The following is a 20,337-nucleotide window of genomic DNA, read 5'->3' on the forward strand; positions in this document are numbered from 1 at the left end:
GAGAAGCACTCTTGACTGATGTCTGTGAAGTACATCTGGGCTGCTGAGCGCGGCGCGGTCCTGCCGTGGGATCGCAGAGGAGGTTTTAGTTGAGGAGGCTCGATCTCTTGGCCCAAATGCCCTCTGTGTTCCAGAAGAGGTGCGAGAAGCCAAACCAGGGGAGGCCCTGCTTTCCCAGCAGCCAAGTGAAGCTACTCTGCCGGAGCCCCAGGTTTGCCACTAGGCAGCGCCCCGAGGGGGTCTGGGTGAAAAGTTTAATGAGCGTGATCAGCTACCTCAGCTCCTCAAGAGACAGGAAGGTGACGAGGCAGGCAAGCACGCCAGCACCATCCTGAACCTTCCATCGGAGAGGATGATGCAGGCTCTACTTCTCAGAAGTGACAGCAGAATCCACTGCATGGATGCTGTGGGGTCCTGGGGCAGGCATGCAGGCCACCTCACCGGGTCCCCAACAGAGCCTGCAGGCAGAGACTACCAGCCCAAGGCAGAGGGCAGAAAGGCAGGCTCTGACAGCCCCATGATTGGCTGAGGCATGTGAGCATCGTGCTGGACCCACGCCAGTCTGTCTGGCTGGCTGTCTGTCCGCTTACCTCCTTGCTCTCCACCCTCAGCACGGGCCTGGGTGAGCAGGAATCATGGACACGGAGTCCTTCATTGCTCCGTGCCCTCCACACCTGTTGTCACCAAGCCTTACACGGGGCCACTGCGGATGGCCTCAAACCCGCCCCAGGCTTCCTCCTGCACTGCGGTCCATTGTCCACCCTACAGCCAACGTGGAGCCACGAAAACAGTATTAAGAATCTCGTCGCTCCTCCGTTCTCCTCCCCGGAAAGGCCTAAAGGTCCTGCGGCATGGACCTTACTCGCCTCCACAGAACTTCCCTTGGGGCCGTATTTGCTCCTGGCTGATCCCTGAGCACTCCGAGGTCTCTATACCAAGCCCCTGGCCCTTGATGTTCCCCTTCCTGAAGTGTTCTTCTCCCAGACTGGTGCACGATTGGCACCACCCTTCATTTCCAGCCTGCTTTCAAGTATCAACTCCACTCACAGCTCTTTCACAACCACCCTTTCTTAAAAGAGCAGTCCGTCCTGTCCCCTCACCCCAATTTACTTTTCCTCCGCAGATCTTTTTATCTATTTTAAAGTTTATTTATTTTGAAAAGGAGAGAGAGAAAGCCAGGAGAGGGGCAGAGAGAGAGAGAGAGAGAGAGAGAATCCCAAGCTGTCAGTGCAGAGCTCAATGCAAGGCTCAAACTCATGAACTGTAAGATCATGTCCTGACCCTAAACCAAGAGTCAGACTCTTAACTGGCTGAGCCTTCTGGCATGAAGAAGGTCCTCGATTAATACATGCTGGGCGGATGAGCACCCTGTCTGCCCTTAAAGCCTTGTCACCCTGCCCTGCCAGGTCTCCATCTAGCAGATTGGGCTCCAGGGCCTGGCTTAGGAAAGCTAACCATGGAGTTAGCCTGGAATCCTACCCCAAGTCCATAATCAGCCTGAAGCCAAGAGAACATCTGCCAAGTTGAAACTACTACCCCACTCACCGGAAGTCCTCTGCACGCACGCTCACTTGACAGATAGGGACTTTGTCCTGTGGGTTAGGTCTCAGCCTGCCCTCCCTCACTCTCCCACCTCCCACCTGGCACACTGCCAGCCTCTCCTACCTTCCCCAGCCAGGCCTCCACATCTTACATTCAACTTCAGGTGAAACTTTCGGGGCTGCTGACATCTGGAGTGACATTCAGAAGCATCTGCTAGGCACAGAGGGCAGGAGGGCAGCCCAGTTAGGATGGAGAAGGGCTCCCAAAGCATGTACATTCAGAAGAGGGAGGCTGCCCCCACTCCCACTCAGCAGGGGTCAGTCAGGTAAGTTTCAAATGGGCAAGGGGTAGGGATTCCAAGGCTGCAAGAGTCCTGGGTTTCATCAGGTCCTTCTTCCACCCTGGTGACAGGAGGGCTCGGGCACACTGATCACAGCCTCAGTGGGGGGAAGCAGTCTCAGGATGAGGGATGACGCTTATTTTTTCTCCTAAGCTCCATGTGTAATGAGTCCTAGTTTACACTGTCCCTCTGAGTCACTAGGGACGACACCTTTATCTTCCTTTTCTAGGATAGATGGCATTCATCTTGACCTTTTGGTGAACTCCTACCTAACCTTCAAGACCCCAGATCAGAAGTCATCTGATTAGTAGAGCTCTCCCTGACACACAGGCCTAGGCCCCAGCCCAGAGGGGAATTCATTCTTCTTTCCTTCCTGGCTCCCTAGCATCCTGGTTCTTGCTTCTGTAACAGCACCCACGGCAGACTGTGTTCAACATTTCATTCAACTGTCCCAAACGAAGGTGCCCTGGGGGCCAGGCAAGGAACATAAAATGCAGCAAGACTGAGGTGCCTGGGTGAGTCAGTCAGTGAAGCGTCTGACTCTTGGTTTCGGCTCAGGTCATGATCTCAGGGTTTCAAGAGGTGGAGCCCTGTGTTGGGCTCCGCGCTCACAGCGCAGAGCCTGCTTGGGATCCTCTGTCTCCCTCTCTCTCTATGCCTCCACCATTCACCATCTCCATCTCTCAAAATAAAGAACTAAAAAAAAAAAAAAAAAAAAAAGTAGCAAGACAACAGAAAAGGAAATCCTGCCTAAAGCAAATCAAAAAAAAAAAAAACAAAAAACTAACAAATGACCATTCTGTAGGCACACACACACACACACACACACACACACACACACACACAAACAGGTTTCTTAGTGGAAAACTGGCCTAGGGCTGTCTGTCTGGGGCTCTAGGTTTGTAAGTCTGTCTGTTGCCATCAAGAATAGGCTCTAGGGGAGCGTAGGTGGCTCAGTCATTTCAGTGTCCAACTCTTGGTTTCAGCTCAGGTCATGATCTCAATGGGTTGTGGGTTCAAGCCCTGCATTGGGCTCCATGTTGAAAGTTCAGGGCCTACCTGAGATTCTCTCTCTCTCTCTCTCTCTCTCTCTCTCTCTCTGCCCCTCCCCTGCTCACTCTTGCTCTCCCAAAATAAATAAACTTAGGGAAAAAAAAAGAATGGGCTCTTGAGGGGAGAGACCCCATCTATTCTTTGTGTTACCAGCAACCTGGCACAGACCCAGGTACTCAACAATAAAGGAAGCTTTCTGAAGACAAGTCCTGGTAGTTGGGGCAGTGAGAGGGGACAAGAGGGGGACAACAGGCCCAGTGGGGCTAAAGCTGCTTTCCAGGGATCTGTGCCGGCTGTCCCCAAGGAGTGAGTTCACATGTGCCCCAGTGGAAAATCAGTTCTGCTCATTAGGTTAAAAGCATTGCTAGTGGTTGAGTTCCCAAAACCTATGTCTAGCACTGTCTCCTCCAGTGGAAAGAGAAGATTTTATTTGAACAGTCTTTCTCCTGCATGACGGAACAGACGACGCAAAGTTCCTTGCTACTTCAGAGTAGAAAAGGACCCTGGGAAAATGAGTTCTCAGGACAAAACTCTGAAAACTGGTCAGACTGACCCAACTATGAGTTCCTGAGTTATTTTTCGTCATGTCTTGGGATGTGGGGGGTCGAACCAGGAGGTGGAGTCTGCAGGCCACTCCTCCAGCCAGCTGCTGTCACTTCTGCCCCAGTCCTCCAGGGAAGAGGGTGGCCTGGGGCTTGCCAACCAGCCACGATCGAGACACGGGTGTGCCGTCAGGAGCGACAGTGACGTGCTGCCAAACATCCAGTATGCTAGCTGAAGACAGGCAGCAGGAGGGCAGACACCGAGTGAGGGAGACAAGGGCGAGACAGGGAAGGGCAAGCAACGTGGCCCTGAACACAGATGGCTCCTCTGTGGCGGGCAGTGAGCACTGGGGACGGACTCCTCAGTCCAGATTCCTCCTGCCCCCTAAACACAGCTGCTCCAGGTCCCAGCGTCACAGAGTTCTCATCCCCTGTTACAACGCAGCCCTCCTCGGCAGGTTACCCGTAGTCTGAGGTCAAAGAGCCATCAGGACTCTCGGGTTCCCGTTCTCCATCCGCCGAGGGGCCAAGGATGGTTCAGTAGCTTCCTGGAGTCGGTATTTCCTCACCAGGATCTTGGGAGGAGCAGCAACCAGCCCCCCTCTGCAGGGCTGCGGGGGGCACGGGGCGCAGGAAGGGTTCTAACGTGCTTCGAGAACATCAGGCACCACCAGTGTTACTGCTCACATCTGCCAGTCCATCTCATCCTCACGACAGCTCTAGAAGGTTTATGACTTTCTACACCAGGGGTCGAAGGGTCACAGGGAAGCCGTTGGCAGAAAAGCCTGGTCTGATTCTAAAACCCCATGACCTTTACTGTGTATGGCTCCTCCACAAACCTTAAATGCTTTGTTTGGTTTGGTTTTGTTTTCTTTCTTCCAAGAAACCTCACTGATGATTCATACCTCCTGCAGGAATCAGTCAAACCCCTTCCTGAACAGTCTGCATGGGGAAAAGGCACGACGTGGGAAAAAGACCAGAGCCTCTGACCAATGAGTCCTGCCTCGGTCGCTAGCAAAGGGCCACTGGCTCCCCAGGGACGCCCCTCCTCCTTCTCACAGGGAAGCGGAGACCATCCAGCACAACCCAAGCCCTTCCCCCCACCCGTCCCCCTTCCCTGCTGCCACCAAACTGCACTCACAGGCCCTTTGAGGTGCTGCGGGGAAACAGAGAGGGACCTGACCCAAGCAGGGTGCCAGGAGGCCCCCCCACCTGATTCAGTGATCAGGCAGTCCCCCGCTAGGCCAGGAAGAGCCCATAACAAACAGGGTGGGCTGCTGGCTCCTTGTGGCAACAACCCATGCCTCCCAGGAAAGGCCGAGAACAAGCAACGGCAGCATTCCTAAAGCCACGGCCACAAGCTCAGACTCTCTGGGTAAACGGTCTGGTAGAGCCCTCACTGCCTCGACAGTAATTCCCTTAAGCCCACCGGCTTCTCTTTTTCCAAACTTCCTCAGCAGCAAGGACTCAGCCCACAGAAGGGTTGTATGCCATACGTCCCAAACTGAGCTCTGCCTTCCCTCAAGGTGTCCCTCCAGTGCCCTGCCACTAGGGTTAATGGAGAGTGCACCAAGCAGGGATACCCGCTCGGCCTTGACCCCTTGGGCGCCCCTCCACTCAGCCACAGCTGATTGTGCCTCCCGCCCGCATCAACCCTGAGGGACAAACAGTGGGTCTTCCAGAGAACGCTTCCCACAGCCCTCAGGACACCGTTGACGCGCCTTCTATGTTCAGAAGTCTGGTCTTGAGCCCCCTCCTTACGCTCATCCCTGCCCCCACCCCAACACACTCCAGCCACTTTGGACTTGGACGAACACCTACACTTCCTCTCCCACACCTCCATGGCTTTGTGCATATGTGGCTCTGGTAGCAAAGCCCCTTCTCTCTTTCCTCAATGGGACACTGACTCATCTTCCAGGGCCTACCTAAGCTTGAAACTCCCTGCCTCTGCAACCCTGGGGAGAGCGGACTGCTGCCTCCTCGGTGGCCCTGCAGCACTCAGCCAACACCCCTAGGACAGCCATGGCAACCACAGGGCCCTGCTTTGTGGGAACAGTCCTAATTTTCTTTTCTTCTTCTTCTTTTAAATATGTATTTATTTTGGGGGGAGCGCTAGCAAGGGAGGGGCAGAGAGAGGGGGACAGAGGATCTGAAGAGGGCTCTGCACTGACAGCAGCGAGCCCGATGTGGGGCTCAAACTCACGAACCGGGGGACCATGACCTGAGCTGAAGTCAGAGGCTCAACCGACTGGGCCACCCAGGCGTCCCGGTCCTAATTTTCCATATTTGGTCTTGTGGCCACAATAAATACACACATACTTACTTGTCAGGCCACATGCTCCAATTCTGGGTTCAGAAACTGGGTAGCAACATTCACAGCACTGCACGCTAGCTATCTGTTTACATATCTGTTCCCCCAACCAGATGTGAGCTCCTAAAGAACAGGGACTGTCTCTTATTCCCCTTTTTTTCTCTTCAGAGCTTAGAACGGCACCTGGGGAAAGAGGAGGTAGTTACAGAATGGATGGATAACCCATGAATGAGTCTCCATTTAATGATCTCCCCGATATGCAGTTGGTGTCTCAGGGTGTCAGATGGTAAATTCTACCAACAACTGTAATTAAGCTGGGCAGAGTACCTTCTAAACGTTAGGCGTTTTTCCCTTTCAATCCCATTTCATCTTGTCTGCTGCTCTAGGCAGAAAAGGCCAGGTCAAGGCCATGGCTCTGAAGTGATCCCCCAAGAAACAAGCTAAGAGCAAAAAGGAATCTTTTAACAATAAACGTGAACAGAGAAATCTGGCAGGCACTCCCCTCACCAAGTGATCAAAGAAGGCATCAGTACCAGGGGGTAACCTGGCAGCTGGTACTGCCTGCCATGGTGCAAATGGGCAGCACACATTACCTATGATTCATTCTTGCCCAAACCATCCCACCCGAGCCAAAGTGAGCCTCTAACCCAATCTCCAGTTTACAGGAAATACAGGAGACAAAGGGACAAGTCCAAAGATGCCCCAAGGAAACCACAAGAAAAATCCAGGGAGCGAATCTTAAAAAAGAAAAAAAAAAAATCAGTATCATAAAAAAAAAAAAAAAAAAAAAGGTAGCAAGGTGTTGTTCTGGACCAAGCCTGTACTAGACTGTGGTTCAAAGAGGAAACACACTATAAAAGACATTTGGGAGAAAAGTTGGAAAAGCTTAAAAATCGGCTAGACAGTAGAAGCTATTATAGAAATACAATTGACCCTTGAACAATGTGGGGGTTAGACGCGCCAACCCCCTGGGCAGTCGAAAATCTGGGGGTAACTTTGGACTCTCAAAAACGTATCTACTAATAGCTTAACTGTTGACTGGAAGACTTGTAGATAACATAAACAGTCAATTAGCATGTATTTTATATGTTATATGTACTATATACTATATTCTTACAATAAAATAAGCTAGAGAAAGCAATGTTATTAAGAAAGCCATAATCCCTACGATTGCACTACTAGGTGTTTATCCAAGGGATACAGGTGTGCTGTTTCGAAGGGACACATGCACCCCCATGTTTATAGCAGTGCTATCAACAATAGCCAAAGTATGGAAAGAGCCCAAATGTCCATCGACAGATGAATGGATAAAGAAGATGTGGTATATATCTACAATGGAGTATCACTCGGCAATCTTGCCATTTGCAACTACGTGGATGGAACTAGAAGGTATTATGCTAAGTGAAATTAGTCAGTCAGAGAAAGACAAATATCCTATGACTTCACTCATATGAGGACTTTAGAGACAAAACAGATCAACATAAGGGAAGGGATGGGAAACCAGGGAGGGGGACAAAACAGAAGAGACTCATGAATATGGAGAACAAACTGAGGGTTACTGGAGGGGTTGTGGGAGGGGGTGGGGGGATGGGCTAAGTGGGTAAGGGGCACTAAGGAATCTATTCCTGAAATCATTGTTGCACTAAATGCTAACTAATTTGGATGTAAATTTAAACAAACAAACAAACAAAAATAAATAAATAAATAAATAAATAAATAAATAAATAAAAAGAAAGAAAGACAGTCATTAGGAAGAGGGAAGAGGGATGCCTGGGTGGCTCAGTCGGTTAAGCACCCAATTCTTGATTTTGACTCAGGTCATGATCTCACAGTTCGTGAGTTGAAGCCTCACACTGGGCTCTGTGGTGACAGTGTGGAGCCTGCTTGGGATTCTCTCTCCCTCTCTTTGTCTCTGCCCCTCCCCCTGCTGGTGTGCTCGCCCTCTCTCCAAATAGATAAATAAATTTTAAAAAAATTATATTACATATACAGAAAGATAAGGCACACAGCAAAATACAAACAGTGGCTGAATTCAGGCGGAGGACAGTTTCGCGGTTTACTGTGTTCTTTCACCCTTTCTGTTACGCTTGAAAGTTGTCACAGTAAAAAGTCAGGGAAAATGAGAGTATTAATAACAACCTCAGAATGAAGGTATTACAGATATGAAAAAAAACCAGCTAGAGATCTTGGGAACGAAAATCGTATTTGTCAAAATAAAGAAACCGAGAGATGAATGATCAGAACAGATACAGCTCAAAAGGAAATCGTTGTGCCAGAAGGTGGAGCCCAGGTTTTGTCCAGAATACAACACAACAGAACACAACGCTGTTAAAGTGGAGGAGAAGGCAAGCGATGTGGAGAAGAGACCCTAAGTTCCAGCTCCTGTCCCATGCAAGCTTTGGAGGAGAGAACAGGGAAAATGACAAGAAGGAGCTTATGAGAGACATTTTAAAAAATGCCTTAGGCCTTCAGAAGTATAGGAATTTTCATACTGTTTCTATCTAATGCATAATGCCAAAAAAATAAAATCAACAATGATCTGACACGCAAGTTTTAGATGATTTCAACGTGGAAATTGGGGATGAGGAGGCAATAAACACGCAGGGAGAATGTGCCAGGTTCTTGTACTCTTAGGGTCAAAGAAATAAATGCTGATTCTAGACCGCAGGTAGAAAAATATAAGTTTGAATACGCATTTAACATTTAACAAGATAAGTAGAAATAGGGTATATGGATTTCCCAACTACTAGAGGGTAGCATGGGAGACAGACAAATATTGGATCCGCCAAAGGCAAAGACGTACTTCGTGACGTGGAAAAAGGCAGTCACTGAACAGTGAGGGCAGAAGGCTTCATCCAGTTCGTTCAACAACAGAGAGGGGGCAGTGGAATAGGGACACAGCAGAGCTCACATTCCCTCCCGGGCCTGGGAACCAACAAGAAAGCGTGTGATGTGGGGTGGTGGTAAGTGGTAGGAAGAAAAAAAGTAAGGCAAGTAAAGGATATAAAGGAACGCAGACCGCGAAAACGTTATGCTCAGTGAAAGAAGCTAGATGCGGGAATACCCGCCACATTGTGGGTTCCACTTACACAGAATGTCCAGAACAGGCAATCTATAGAGTCAGAAAGTAGACAGGTGGTTGCCAGGGGCATGGGGAGGCAGCAACAAGAGCGACTGCTAACAGGTAGAAGGTGTCTCTTGGGGCGATGAAAATACCTGGCAATTAAGTGTGCTGACAGTTATACAACTCTGTGAGTACACGTCATCACCACCCTGAACTGAACATTTTCAATGCGGGAGTTCTACGGGATATGGATTATATCTCAGTAAAGACTTTTTTTCAATTTTTTTTTAAGTTTATTTATTTATTTTGAGAGAGACAGAGACAATGTGAGCAGAGGAGGGGCAGAGAGAGAAAGGGAGAAAGAGAATCTCAAGCAGGCTCTGCACTGTCAGCAAAGAGCCCGATGCAGAGCTCGAACTCATGAAACGGTGAGATCGTGACCTGAGCTGAACCAGAGAGTCAGACGCTTAACCAACTGAGCCACCCAGGCACCCCAAGATTTTTTTTTAATGTTTATTTATTTTTGAGAGAAAGAGAGACAGAGTGTAAGCAGGGGAGGGGTGGAGAGAGAAGGAGACACAGAATCAGGCTCCAGGCTCCGAGCTGTCAGCACAGCTGTGGGGCTCAAACTCAGGAACTGTGAGATCATGACCTGAGCCGAAGTCAGACGCTTAACCGACTGAGTCACCCAGGTTCCCCCCAAGAATTTTTTTTTTTTTAAGTAGACTCCACACCCAGGGTGGAGGCCAACGCAGGGCTTGAACTCACGACCCTGAGATCAAGACCTGAGCTGAAATCAAGAGTCAGAGGCTGAACTGACAAAGCCACCCAGGCACCCCAATAAAGATTTTTTTTTTTTTTTTTTTTTTTTTATTTTTGGGACAGAGAGAGACAGAGCATGAACGGGGGAGGGTCAGAGAGAGAGGGAGACACAGAATCGGAAACAGGCTCCAGGCTCTGAGCCATCAGCCCAGAGCCTGACGCGGGGCTCGAACTCACGGACCGCGAGATCGTGACCTGGCTGAAGTCGGACGCTTAACCGACTGCGCCACCCAGGCGCCCCTAAAGATTTTTTTTTTAAAGGAACTTGGTAGAACGCTACTTTAGACAAGCTAGTCCAGTAAGGCCAACTCATGTAAAGCAAAATAACAATCTGTTGATGTTTACACACATGTGCACACACGCAGAGCAAACTGCCCCAAAGCATCTTAATAGCCACGGCCTTCCATCCATTACCACGCTCCTGCTCAGAGGCAGGGGAAACCCTGACTGGTAAAAAGAAGAATCTAGTGGGAATTCTATAGCTTGGAGTCCTTTTAATACTTAATGAGTTTTTCATGTTAGGCTTGAAAGTACCAACTGTGTGACCATTTTGCATCAAATTAGCCCAACTTTGCCAATTAAATTTTAAGAGATCAGGCTTTGTTTTTTGTTTTTTGAACTTTTTTTAGTGTTTATTTATTTTTGAGAGAGACAGAGTACAAGTGGGGGGTGGGGGGGGGGAGAGAGAGAGAGAGACAGAATCTGAAGCAGGCTCCAGGCTCCGTACTGTCAGCACAGAGCCCAACGCAGGACTCGAACTCACGAACCGTGAGATCATGACCTGAGCCGAAGTCGGACACTTAACCGACTGAGCCACCAAGGTGTCCCAAGAGATCAGGCCTTTTAGCAAACTAGTCTATAAAACTTTCCCCATCAACTTGTGCTGTGGTGGTACTATTTCTCAAAAGTCATAAAATCAAACAAAACAAAACATGGAGTTCCCCGTAAGGTCTCCTGCTCTCATCAGTCATTTAACTTGCCTCCCTGGCCAGGAGCCCTTCAGCTGATGCGTGAACCCCACTCTTCAAGCAGAGCCCCACCGTCACCCTTTCCCACTTAGAAGACTCTCCCTTCTCCCTCCTTCTCTACCCTTCCCTCCCTCTCACTACTTGCTCGTTCACTCAGTCAGCACGTATCAAGGGCTTATTCTGGGGAAAATAACCCAAAGAAAACCCTAGAGTCAGAGTGCACACAGAGGTATTTAATTTACCTTGTGGTTTCAATAATAAAATAGACTCTTTTCTATGTATTTCAAAGAATGTTCATGTGTTTCATAAAATTGATCTTTTTCTATGTAATTTCATCTATCACGTAAACATGGCAAGATATGCACAATTCAGAGCTAGCGAACTGAAGTTTATTCTGACGGCTTTGATCCACTTTTTCATCACGAAATCACTTACTGTTTGTGTATCCATTAGAGAGTTAAAACCCAAGAATAAAAAAACAAGTTAAATAAATTTTAAAAAATCAAAGTTTTTCATTAGAAAATGTAAATGGAATATTTTTAATTTTAAAAACTATTGGATTTTTACCCTTCTCAGGCATGAAAATGGCAGGAGTGGAGGTTACCTGGCTTGAAATTATAAGAAAAATTTTTTTCAGTGAAATGGTCCAACATCCTCACCATCAGCAACCGTAACCCACTAACCATCAGCTGTGAGCCTCTCACATCAAGATGCACAGCATCCCCGGGGCACCTGGGTGGCTCAGCTGGCTAAGCGTCCGATTCTTGATTTCGACTCCGCTCATGATCCCACAATATGTGGGATCGAGCCCTGCATCGGCTTGGGATTCTCTCTCTCGGCCTCTCCCCCGCTCATGTGCACGTGCTCTCTCTCAAAATAAATAAACTTAAAAAAAAAAAAAAAAAAAAAAAAGGATGAATGGCATCCCTTTAAAAAGCGGTTGCCTCAAGACGGGACACACTCCAATGACCTGTCACTGCCCAACACACACTGCAGTTGCCATCAGGGCACATGGGCAAGCCCCCTGGCCTGCCATACACCAGATTTGCGATTTTATAGTCAGACCTCGTTTTGGACTGAAGAACTGCTTAACACTATGGCAGGTGTTCAAATACATCCCTTAAAGTCCTGCCAAAAGTAAGAGCTGCAGGGTGCCTGGGTGGCTCAGTCGGTTAAGCGTCCCACTCTTTGATTTCGGCTCAGGCCATGATCTCATGGTTCATGAGTTTGAGCCCCACATCAGGCTCTGTGCTGGCAGTGAGGAGACTGGGATTCTGTCTCTCCCTCTCTCACTTGTTCTCTCTCTCTCTCTCTCTCTCTCTCAAAATAAATAAATAAACTTAAAAAAAAAAGATCTGTACATTCTGAAGAATTTGAATAAGGATCATCACAGCTGGTTAAACATCTGGGAAATACGTGTACAATTTTTCAAGGAGACTCTTGAAAGGCGCAGCACCCGTGGACACATCAGGTTCTGGGGTTGCTATTTTTTACAAATCAGGCACATCGCTCCTTAGTCACGCTCCAAATTTGGGATGCTGTCACCTCAAACGTTGACGAATAGGTGAGAAAACCTCTAAGAACCGCCGATGCTCACACACCTCATCTCGGGTTAAATTCGCCTCTTTCCAATCTGGGAAACAGAGGCTTACGAGCACAGTAGAGCAAGTAAGATCAGAGAAGTCCATGTGTGTCGTGGTGTATATACAGGAGCTGCTAATGAGAAATGGTCTTCACTTACTAATCCCTCCCAGCGGGCTGGAGGGATCCTCTAACAGTCCTTGCTTGGGTTCTGTCGCTATGTGTTCAACAGGACAGCATTCTGTAAGCCATTCTAGAAGATGGGCTTTTTCTTTTGTTCGTACCAGCCAAATGCACCACTTTACCCAATTCATCTGAATTAACAAGGATTTGTGTAACAAGCACCTGGCATCAGGATGCTGCTTCGGTACTGCTAATCAAAACACACAAAGAGTGTGAAATGCAAGTGATATATGACAGCCCAGATATTGAACTCATTCCTCCCCAACCTTTCTGCGTGTGTGTGGTGTTGGTGCGGGTACTACCGGGCGGGGGGTGGGGGAGGGCATGGCCAACAATGAGCAGAAGCACCGGGAGCCAGAAGGCTCAGTTCTGTTCAGATCTGTCACCCGCAGGCCTCCATGTCCTGCTCTGTAAGATGAGGGTCTCTCTCACAGGGTGGCCACGGGGAAACCCCATATGGGTAGGTAAGACAGGGATCCTTCCTGCATTCACTGACAGGGTAACAGATCAGTGAAATGACTTGCGTAAGGTCCGCTGTGCACCCAAGCTTCCTGACTCGCCACATCACTCGCTCGCTCTCTCTCCCAGGTGATTTCCATACCAACGTCAGCACCCATTTACTGATGATCTGCAATGGGCCATGTCCCTAAAGCGAAGGGGTTTGCAGGGTTTGAGGGTGAAGCCGGTAAGAGGAGGTGACATCACACGCCTAAAGGGCTACGTGGCAAAGCCAAGATTTTAAGGTGGTAAATCTTTTTTTTTTTTTTTAATTTTTTTTCAACGTTTTTTATTTATTTTTGGGACAGAGAGAGACAGAGCATGAACGGGGGAGGGGCAGAGAGAGAGGGAGACACAGAATCGGAAACAGGCTCCAGGCTCCGAGCCATCGGCCCAGAGCCTGACGCGGGGCTCGAACTCACAGACCGCGAGATCGTGACCTGGCTGAAGTCGGACGCTTAACCGACTGCGCCACCCAGGCGCCCCAAGGTGGTAAATCTTAAGGAGCAGCGTGGGTCTGCTCCTGGAGCTCGTTCCACGGTCCTTCCGCTACACGTGTTGCCTCAGGACGGTCAGAAACCTCAGCAAGGTTTATTTTGCAACAGGGATAGCTGTCATTCTCATCAAGAACAGATTTCCTCGGACAACCAGCACGACCCAGTACTTCTTTCTTATCTAACAGTCCTTTTGCTATTTCTGATCAAAACTGAAAAAGTCCAACCAATATGACCCAAGTAGGAAAAGCACCTGATCCGAACCACAAAATCCCGATTGGAAGGACCGAGGATGCAAACTTTAAAAGGCAATGCCTATTTCCCTGCCCCTGCCCCCTCTTTTGGAAGTGCCAGGCTACAAAAACAAAGATTACTTGTAGGGCCCGGGGAAGCTTCAGAGCCAAGGCCCAAGGTCCTGAAATCTGGAGGCCCAGGCCCAAGGGCATAAACTTTACCTCTGTGAAGGAGAGATCTGGCAACCTCCCCAACAAGGGGAGAGTGAACCCGACAGAGAGCTGAATAAAGGGGGTACAATTCGACAAGGCTAACCTCTGTGTGTGGACTTGAGGCCTGTGTCCCCAGTGATCTGCAAAACGAGTTTACATAACAGGCCTTTGTATTGTCCCAGATAAGAGAGAGTAGAGGAGCGGTCAGAATGTTTTAAGGATTTAGAACCGGCTGAGATTTCCTGGGGGACAGTGAGGTGGGCGGGGCGGGGAGTGAGGGGTGGAGGAGGGGCGAGTTAAGAAATCACCTGTCTGCTCTGAGGAGGAAAAATGGTAACAACAGCAATAATAATGTAAGTCCTCATATTTGCAATTCCTTGATTTTATCCGCAACCTCACTTTCAGGATAGACCAGAAATGAGTAACACTGGTTGTCTCTTCTTAGAGGGCACCACAGAGTTGGGGGTCAAAGGGAGATTTTTTTTTTTTTTTAACTGTATGCCCTTTTATGTCTTCGAAATTTTGAAATTCTGGACCACGTGGATGGATCATCCATTCAAAAATATGTAAGGGGAATTTTTACACTATTTTAAGTACGTCCATAGTTTTCCAACAGCCCTAAGAAACAAGCAAAGATCATTAGTCCCAACTCAAAAATGAGGAGGCAAGCCATGGGCTCCAAGAAGGGAAAAGGAATTCGCCACGGTTGTGCCAGAGCTGGATGGAAGATTCAGACCTTCAGACTCCTAAGCCAGTGCTCTCTTTCAGAGACTGCACGGTGTGCAAGATGGCGCCCCCAGGTTCACTCTTGAAGTTCAACCTGCATAGCCAGCACCTCAGGAATCCCCATGAGGTTGGGCACAGGAACCTGTCACCCCATAAGGTGCCTTCCTAGCCAGCACAGCAGGCTCTGTGGGCTGTTCAAGGCTGGCTAGATGTTCTGTTAGTGGACAAACATGCTGGAACTCACTGAGGCTTCAACCCTTATTACTGAAAAATCTATGAAATGCCCAAGTCCACATTCTTGTCTCAAAGTGCGGTGGCTGCAACTGCATTTTTACTAGATTCATTAACTTGCAGACTCTGAGGGTCATTATTATGAACTCAGAGGGACTCAGATGGGGAGCGGGCGGGGGAGGCAGAGAGGTGTTGAGTATGAAAACAAGCACTAGGCTTGGGACCCAGGCAGACCCTGGGCTCAAGTCCTGGTTTTGCCACTGATTTGTGTGTAGCCTTGGGCATGCTGGTCACTTCATTTATTTTGGCCTCAGCTTCCCCTCTATTAATAAAAATCAATGTACAAACATGTACTGCACATCATGTGTCTTAACAATGTGCTAGGGACTCATAGGCCCATAAGGCAGACTAGATCCCTGTGCTTCCAAGGAGCTGATACACATCGTACAGGAGGGGACCAACAAACGAGGTAATTTCAAGTCCTAATAAGTGCTATGAACTTATACTGTAATGGGAGAGAGGGTCTAGAAGGTCAGGGAAGGCCTCTCTCTGAAGAGAAGGCATTTGCAGTGGGAGCCAAATAATGAAGCAGCAAGGGGATACAGGAACACGGTATGATAGGCAGGGGGACAGATACAAAGACCCCAAGGCAGAAAGGGCTAGCAAGGCTAGACAGCAGCAAGTGAGGGACAGAGGGAGGGACATAAAATCAGCCCAGGTAGACGGGGGCCCACCTCCTCAGGTAAGGAGTCTGGATGTTATTGTGGTTGCAACAGGAAGTGACTATAGAAATAAGGAAGTCTGATTAGATCTGTGACATTTCAAACAGTTTTTAGCAGAACTTTTCAGTCAAATAGAAACAAGTGGACCCTCAATACAGAAGTGGATAAAAGGAGTATTACTCTGGCTAGGTGAGAAGCCAGAACCTGTAGCCCCTCGGCCTTCCCCCTTCACCCCTGCAGCAGTACCCCACCCCAGCTGCCCTGCCTAGCACTGGCGTTCAGAGGGGCTGGAAAAACACCGGGTGATCTATCTCTGAGTTGTTGGAGCTCTAACAAAAGCCTGTGGCACACGGAGAGGAGGTTTGGGAGATCATGTTGGATGCTTGTTGGAACCCCAACAGCCCCTGGAAAGGTTTTAAACTAAATCCCTGATACGGACACACTTTCTGCAGGAACAATAACAATAAAATCTAGCTCACCAAAGGTTCCAGTTAAAATCACATTGCTGAAACTATAGGGACAGAAAACAGATCGGTGATTGCCAGGGGCTGGGGTGAAGGGAGGACACTGACACAAAGGGACACAAGGGAACTTTCTGGGTCGCTGGAAGTATCCTATATTGTGATTGTGGGGGTGATTATGGGACTGTATATGTTTGTCAAAATTGACAGAACAGCACACCTAAAATAGGAAATGTTTAAGGAGCATAAATTAAACTTTAATAAACCTGGTGAGTTTTTTGAGGGGAGAAAAAAAAGACACCTCCTAGGTGTTTTATGGATGAGGAAACAGACTCAGAAAGCAAAAGTGACTTGCTCCTTCTGAGTCAGTAGAACCCCAAAAGTCCCCCACCCACTACTGCTCACAGTTTTTTGTGTTTTTTGTAGTCTTTTTTGCTCAGTTTTAATTCAAATCCTCTTTAGCATCCTGGGCCTCAGGTTTCTCTGACTACAAAATGAAGAGATAAATAATTGCCAAAGACTTTCCCACTCCAAACAATCAGATTCTAAGAAGCAGTCTGGTGTAAGGGGAAAGACCTCAGTGCTGTGGAGACTGAAACAGTGGAAGAAAATTCCCACTGCTACCATTACCTGCTGTGTGCCCTGGGGCAAGCCTGTCCTATGCCAGACAGGGTTAATAAGGACACATCTGTAGGGGTGCCTGGGTGGCTCAGGCAGTCAAGCATCTGACTCTTGATTTTGGCTCAGGTCAGGATCTCACAGTCGTGAGATGAAACCCCACGTCAGGCTCTGCGCTAACAGCGCAAAGCCTGCTTGAGATTCTCTCTCCCTCTCTCGCTGCCCCCTCCCCCTCTCAAAATAAATAAACATTAAACACACACACACACACAGCTGTAAAACAGCTGGCACACAACAGACTCTCAACTACCACGTTGTGAGTCACAACAGCCGTCGTAACTACCGAGGGGTTTTACCATCCCCATACTGTTCTGAATGAGGAGGTGACCATAAGGAAAAGAAATCACAAACTGCCCGCGCTGCATTGCATAACCTGTGCCCGGGTACACAGTACACCCTGGGCTCCACCGGGGCACAGGCTGTTATCACACCAGGTAAACAGGAACACACTGCCCCCTCCTTGACCACCGTCAGCACCCAGTCACCACAAACACTTGGGTGCAGGAGAAGGCCGACAGCTCACAGGAACACCTCGGCTATTTATGCCTATATTTTAGGCACTCCGCTTTCCCTGTGGCTGCTGGCATCATCACAGGGCACAGACTCATCCAGAGACACACCCCACCCATCCTACAGCCCTTTCCCTCACCATCTGCTCCAAAGGGGTGGTCCCAAATAATGACTCAAAGCTGCCTGCCACACGCTGCTCCTTTTTTCTGCTCTCCGAAAGAAACCAAAACACACAGAAACCGAAAAGACTGTTTAAAAACAACAACCACACACAAACAAACAACAAACGCTTCAGGTAGGGAGTTTCTGCTTCCTCTGGCACATCCATTCTAGGGGCACTGTGGTCATGTAAAGTTTGTTGGCTTACTTTTTCTCCACGGAGAGACAGGAGGTAGGCAACACCCACAAATTATCCCAATTCTGCAGAAACAAAGAGCGAAGTACCCTGGCAAAAGGCAAACATGAGCAGGGCTCCAGCGGCCCAGGGACGCAAAGCACCAGAGCATCAGGCCTCAAGGGACTTCAGTACTCTGGTTCATCTTCTAGAAAACACAGAGATAACAGGAGAAAACACTTGCCCTGTGCCGCCCCTACCCGGTGCTCTTAAGAGCCGTCCTGGAGATCATGTGAATTCAAAACCATGAAAGAATGGAAAAGATTTCTGCACAGCTCAGTTAAGTAAAGTTACTGGGCAAAAACAATGCTCGATCCTGGCCACGATCTCCTAACTCTATTAGGGAGAGCTGGCACCCAGGTTAAGAAAACTCTGATTCATTAATCACAAATATTATTTATCAAACCACTGCCAGGACATTGTGGCAACTACATCCTGCTGTTTCTATTCAGAGCCATTGCCAAAGTTTGGTCCTCTCCCCCACCTTCCGGTATCTGTGAACTTTTCAGTTTCTATCAAACTCCAGATGGGGGAGGGGACCCAGTGCTGGCCCTAGTCGAGTAAAGTTCCACCACCAGGTCCACAAAGAGACTGCAGGGAGGCGTGGCCAGGCCGGAAATTCTGACAAAAAGTTTTGGCCCTCCGGTCCTAGAAGCAACTACTTCCTGATCCTTTCTAGTCGTGGAGGGGGGGGAAGGGGTAGTTTTCTGGCCGGGTTCTCCCAGCCCGGGGCCGAGCTAGGGCCTTCGATCGCGGTGGGGAAGGGTCAGGCCAACCATGGGCCCTTCTATACCCCGCACTCCGAGGCGCTCTGCTGCCTTCCACCGGCGAAGTTATTTTGGAGCAAAGTGCCCCCAGGGTGTGAGCTCGGGAGGGCAGGGACTCCTCCCCCACACTATCCCCAAACACACACACCCACACCCGCACACACACACCCCAAGGCCGGCGCTCTGAGGACTGAACCTGACCTAGACCCTAAGGCCCAGGCCTGCTACTACAGGAGGAAGGGTAAGGGGAAATGAAAGGGGTTTGTCAGAACCTCAGAACAATCCGGGGCGCTCGCTGCGGTCTGGGGTTGAACCAGCCCCTGCCCCCGCTGGGGGAGCGCGCCTTCCGGGGTCCCTGGTCGACCCCCAGTGCCCGTCGTTGCCCCGGCCGCGCCGCAGTCAGAGAAGGCCAAACCATCCCCCGCGCGGCGACCCCAGGCCGGGCCTCCCACCTTGACCCGCTTGCCCTGGACCTCCAGCGTCTTCATGGTGAAGTCGACGCCGATGGTGCTGCCCTGACGCTCGGAGAAGGCGCCCGTCTTGAAGCGCTGCACCACGCACGTCTTGCCCACGCTCGCGTCGCCCACCAGCACCAGCTTGAACAGGAAATCGTACTGCTCGTCCGGGTCCCCCTGGCCCGGGCCCGGCCCCGCCATGGCCGCGCGGGAGCCGAAGGGCCGGCGCTCCGGACGCTGGGGGCAGCCCGGGCTCACGGAAGCTACGGACCGCCAGGCGACGTGGAACCACCGCAACACCTGAAGAAGGGGTGCAGCCGACTGCCGGCCCCAACCCGGGCCCGCCCCGGCCCCGCCTCTCCGCCCTTCCGCCCCGCCCCCGGCCGGGCCGTAGCCCACCGGCCTAGGCTCCGCCCGGGACTCGCCCGGTCCCTCCTCCGCAAAGCTCGCGGCCGGCCCTCTGCTAGCTCCCGGCCAGTCCGGCCCTCAGGTCCGGCCTCAGCCCTGCCGCGGCCAGGCTCCGCCCCCCGCACGGCCCCAGCCCGACTCTAGCCTCAGCACATCGGGCCCCCCCCATCCCCACTCCAACCTCAGCACTTTGCAGGACAGACTCCGCCCTCAGCCACACCCCCGATTAGACTCCGCTCTCAGCCCCGCCCCGGCCAGACTCCGCCCTCAGCCACACCCCCGATTAGACTCCGCTCTCAGCCCCGCCCCGGCCAGACTCCGCCCGCAGCGCCGTTCTTGGCCGCGCCCCCAGCCAGACTCCGTCCCCAGCATCGCTGTCGGCCCCGCCCCCAACCCGACTGCGCGCTCGCCGCGGCCCTAGGCGGGTGGACGAACCCCCTCAGCACCGCTCCTAAGCCTTCCCACAACCTAACTCCGCCCGCAGCACCGCCCCCAGCACTCGTCACGCCCCCCGCCGTCCCGCTAGTCAGCCCGCTCGCAGAAGCAGTCAGGAACAGGCTCCAGACAACGGTAGGATCTTTGGGCCTGACCCAGCCAAAAAGAACCAAACACTTGGCCTGAGCAGAGGAACATGGGAGGTTTGTGGGGAGCTCTATGGAAGGGCAGATCAGCTCCTGCCAAGATGGTCCATAAACCAGGGGTCCTTGGAGAAATGGAACCCAAATGTCTATAAGAAGCTGAAAATAGATCAAATGGGACCTATCCCCCCAAAGGGCTTCCCGACCACCAAGATGGGAGGGAACTGAGAACACTCTTGCCCTCCAATTCTACTTAGTTCAATAAATTTGGTTAATGCCTACCATGGTTCAGGTACTGTTCTAGGGCCTTTGTTCCTTTCAGTCCACAAAGCAGACAAAAATCCATACCCTCCCCAGTAGAAAAGGAAAGAGGGCTTTTCCATGGCTTAAGGAGACCACAGAGGGCAAGTCCACCAGGGCCAGTACCTTGAGGATCCCTGACCAGCTTTACTGGCCAAGTGGGGAAGAGACTGGATGAGGAGGCAAAGGCAGACCCATGGAGATGGTGGAGGAGCAATTTGTTCTGGAACAGTGTGAACTCTACTCCCATGGTAAATACCCAA

The 20,337-nt window shown here is 50.3% G+C and overlaps 1 protein-coding gene across 1 annotated transcript in view; it reads right to left on the reverse strand.

The window, feature by feature from the left end:
- RAB43 (RAB43, member RAS oncogene family) overlaps positions 1-19,137 on the reverse strand; it is a 30,620-nt gene extending 11,483 nt beyond the window's left edge. Inside the window, exon 1 of the mRNA XM_015542365.2 lies at positions 18,786-19,137. Within this exon, the coding sequence (XP_015397851.2) occupies positions 18,786-18,989 (204 nt within the window). The 5' untranslated portion in view covers positions 18,990-19,137. The remainder of the gene's footprint in view (positions 1-18,785) is intronic.
- Positions 19,138-20,337: the final 1,200 nt, after the last annotated feature.

This window comes from Panthera tigris, chromosome A2 (assembly GCF_018350195.1).
Source record: "Panthera tigris isolate Pti1 chromosome A2, P.tigris_Pti1_mat1.1, whole genome shotgun sequence".
NCBI classification, from domain to species: domain Eukaryota; kingdom Metazoa; phylum Chordata; class Mammalia; order Carnivora; family Felidae; genus Panthera; species Panthera tigris.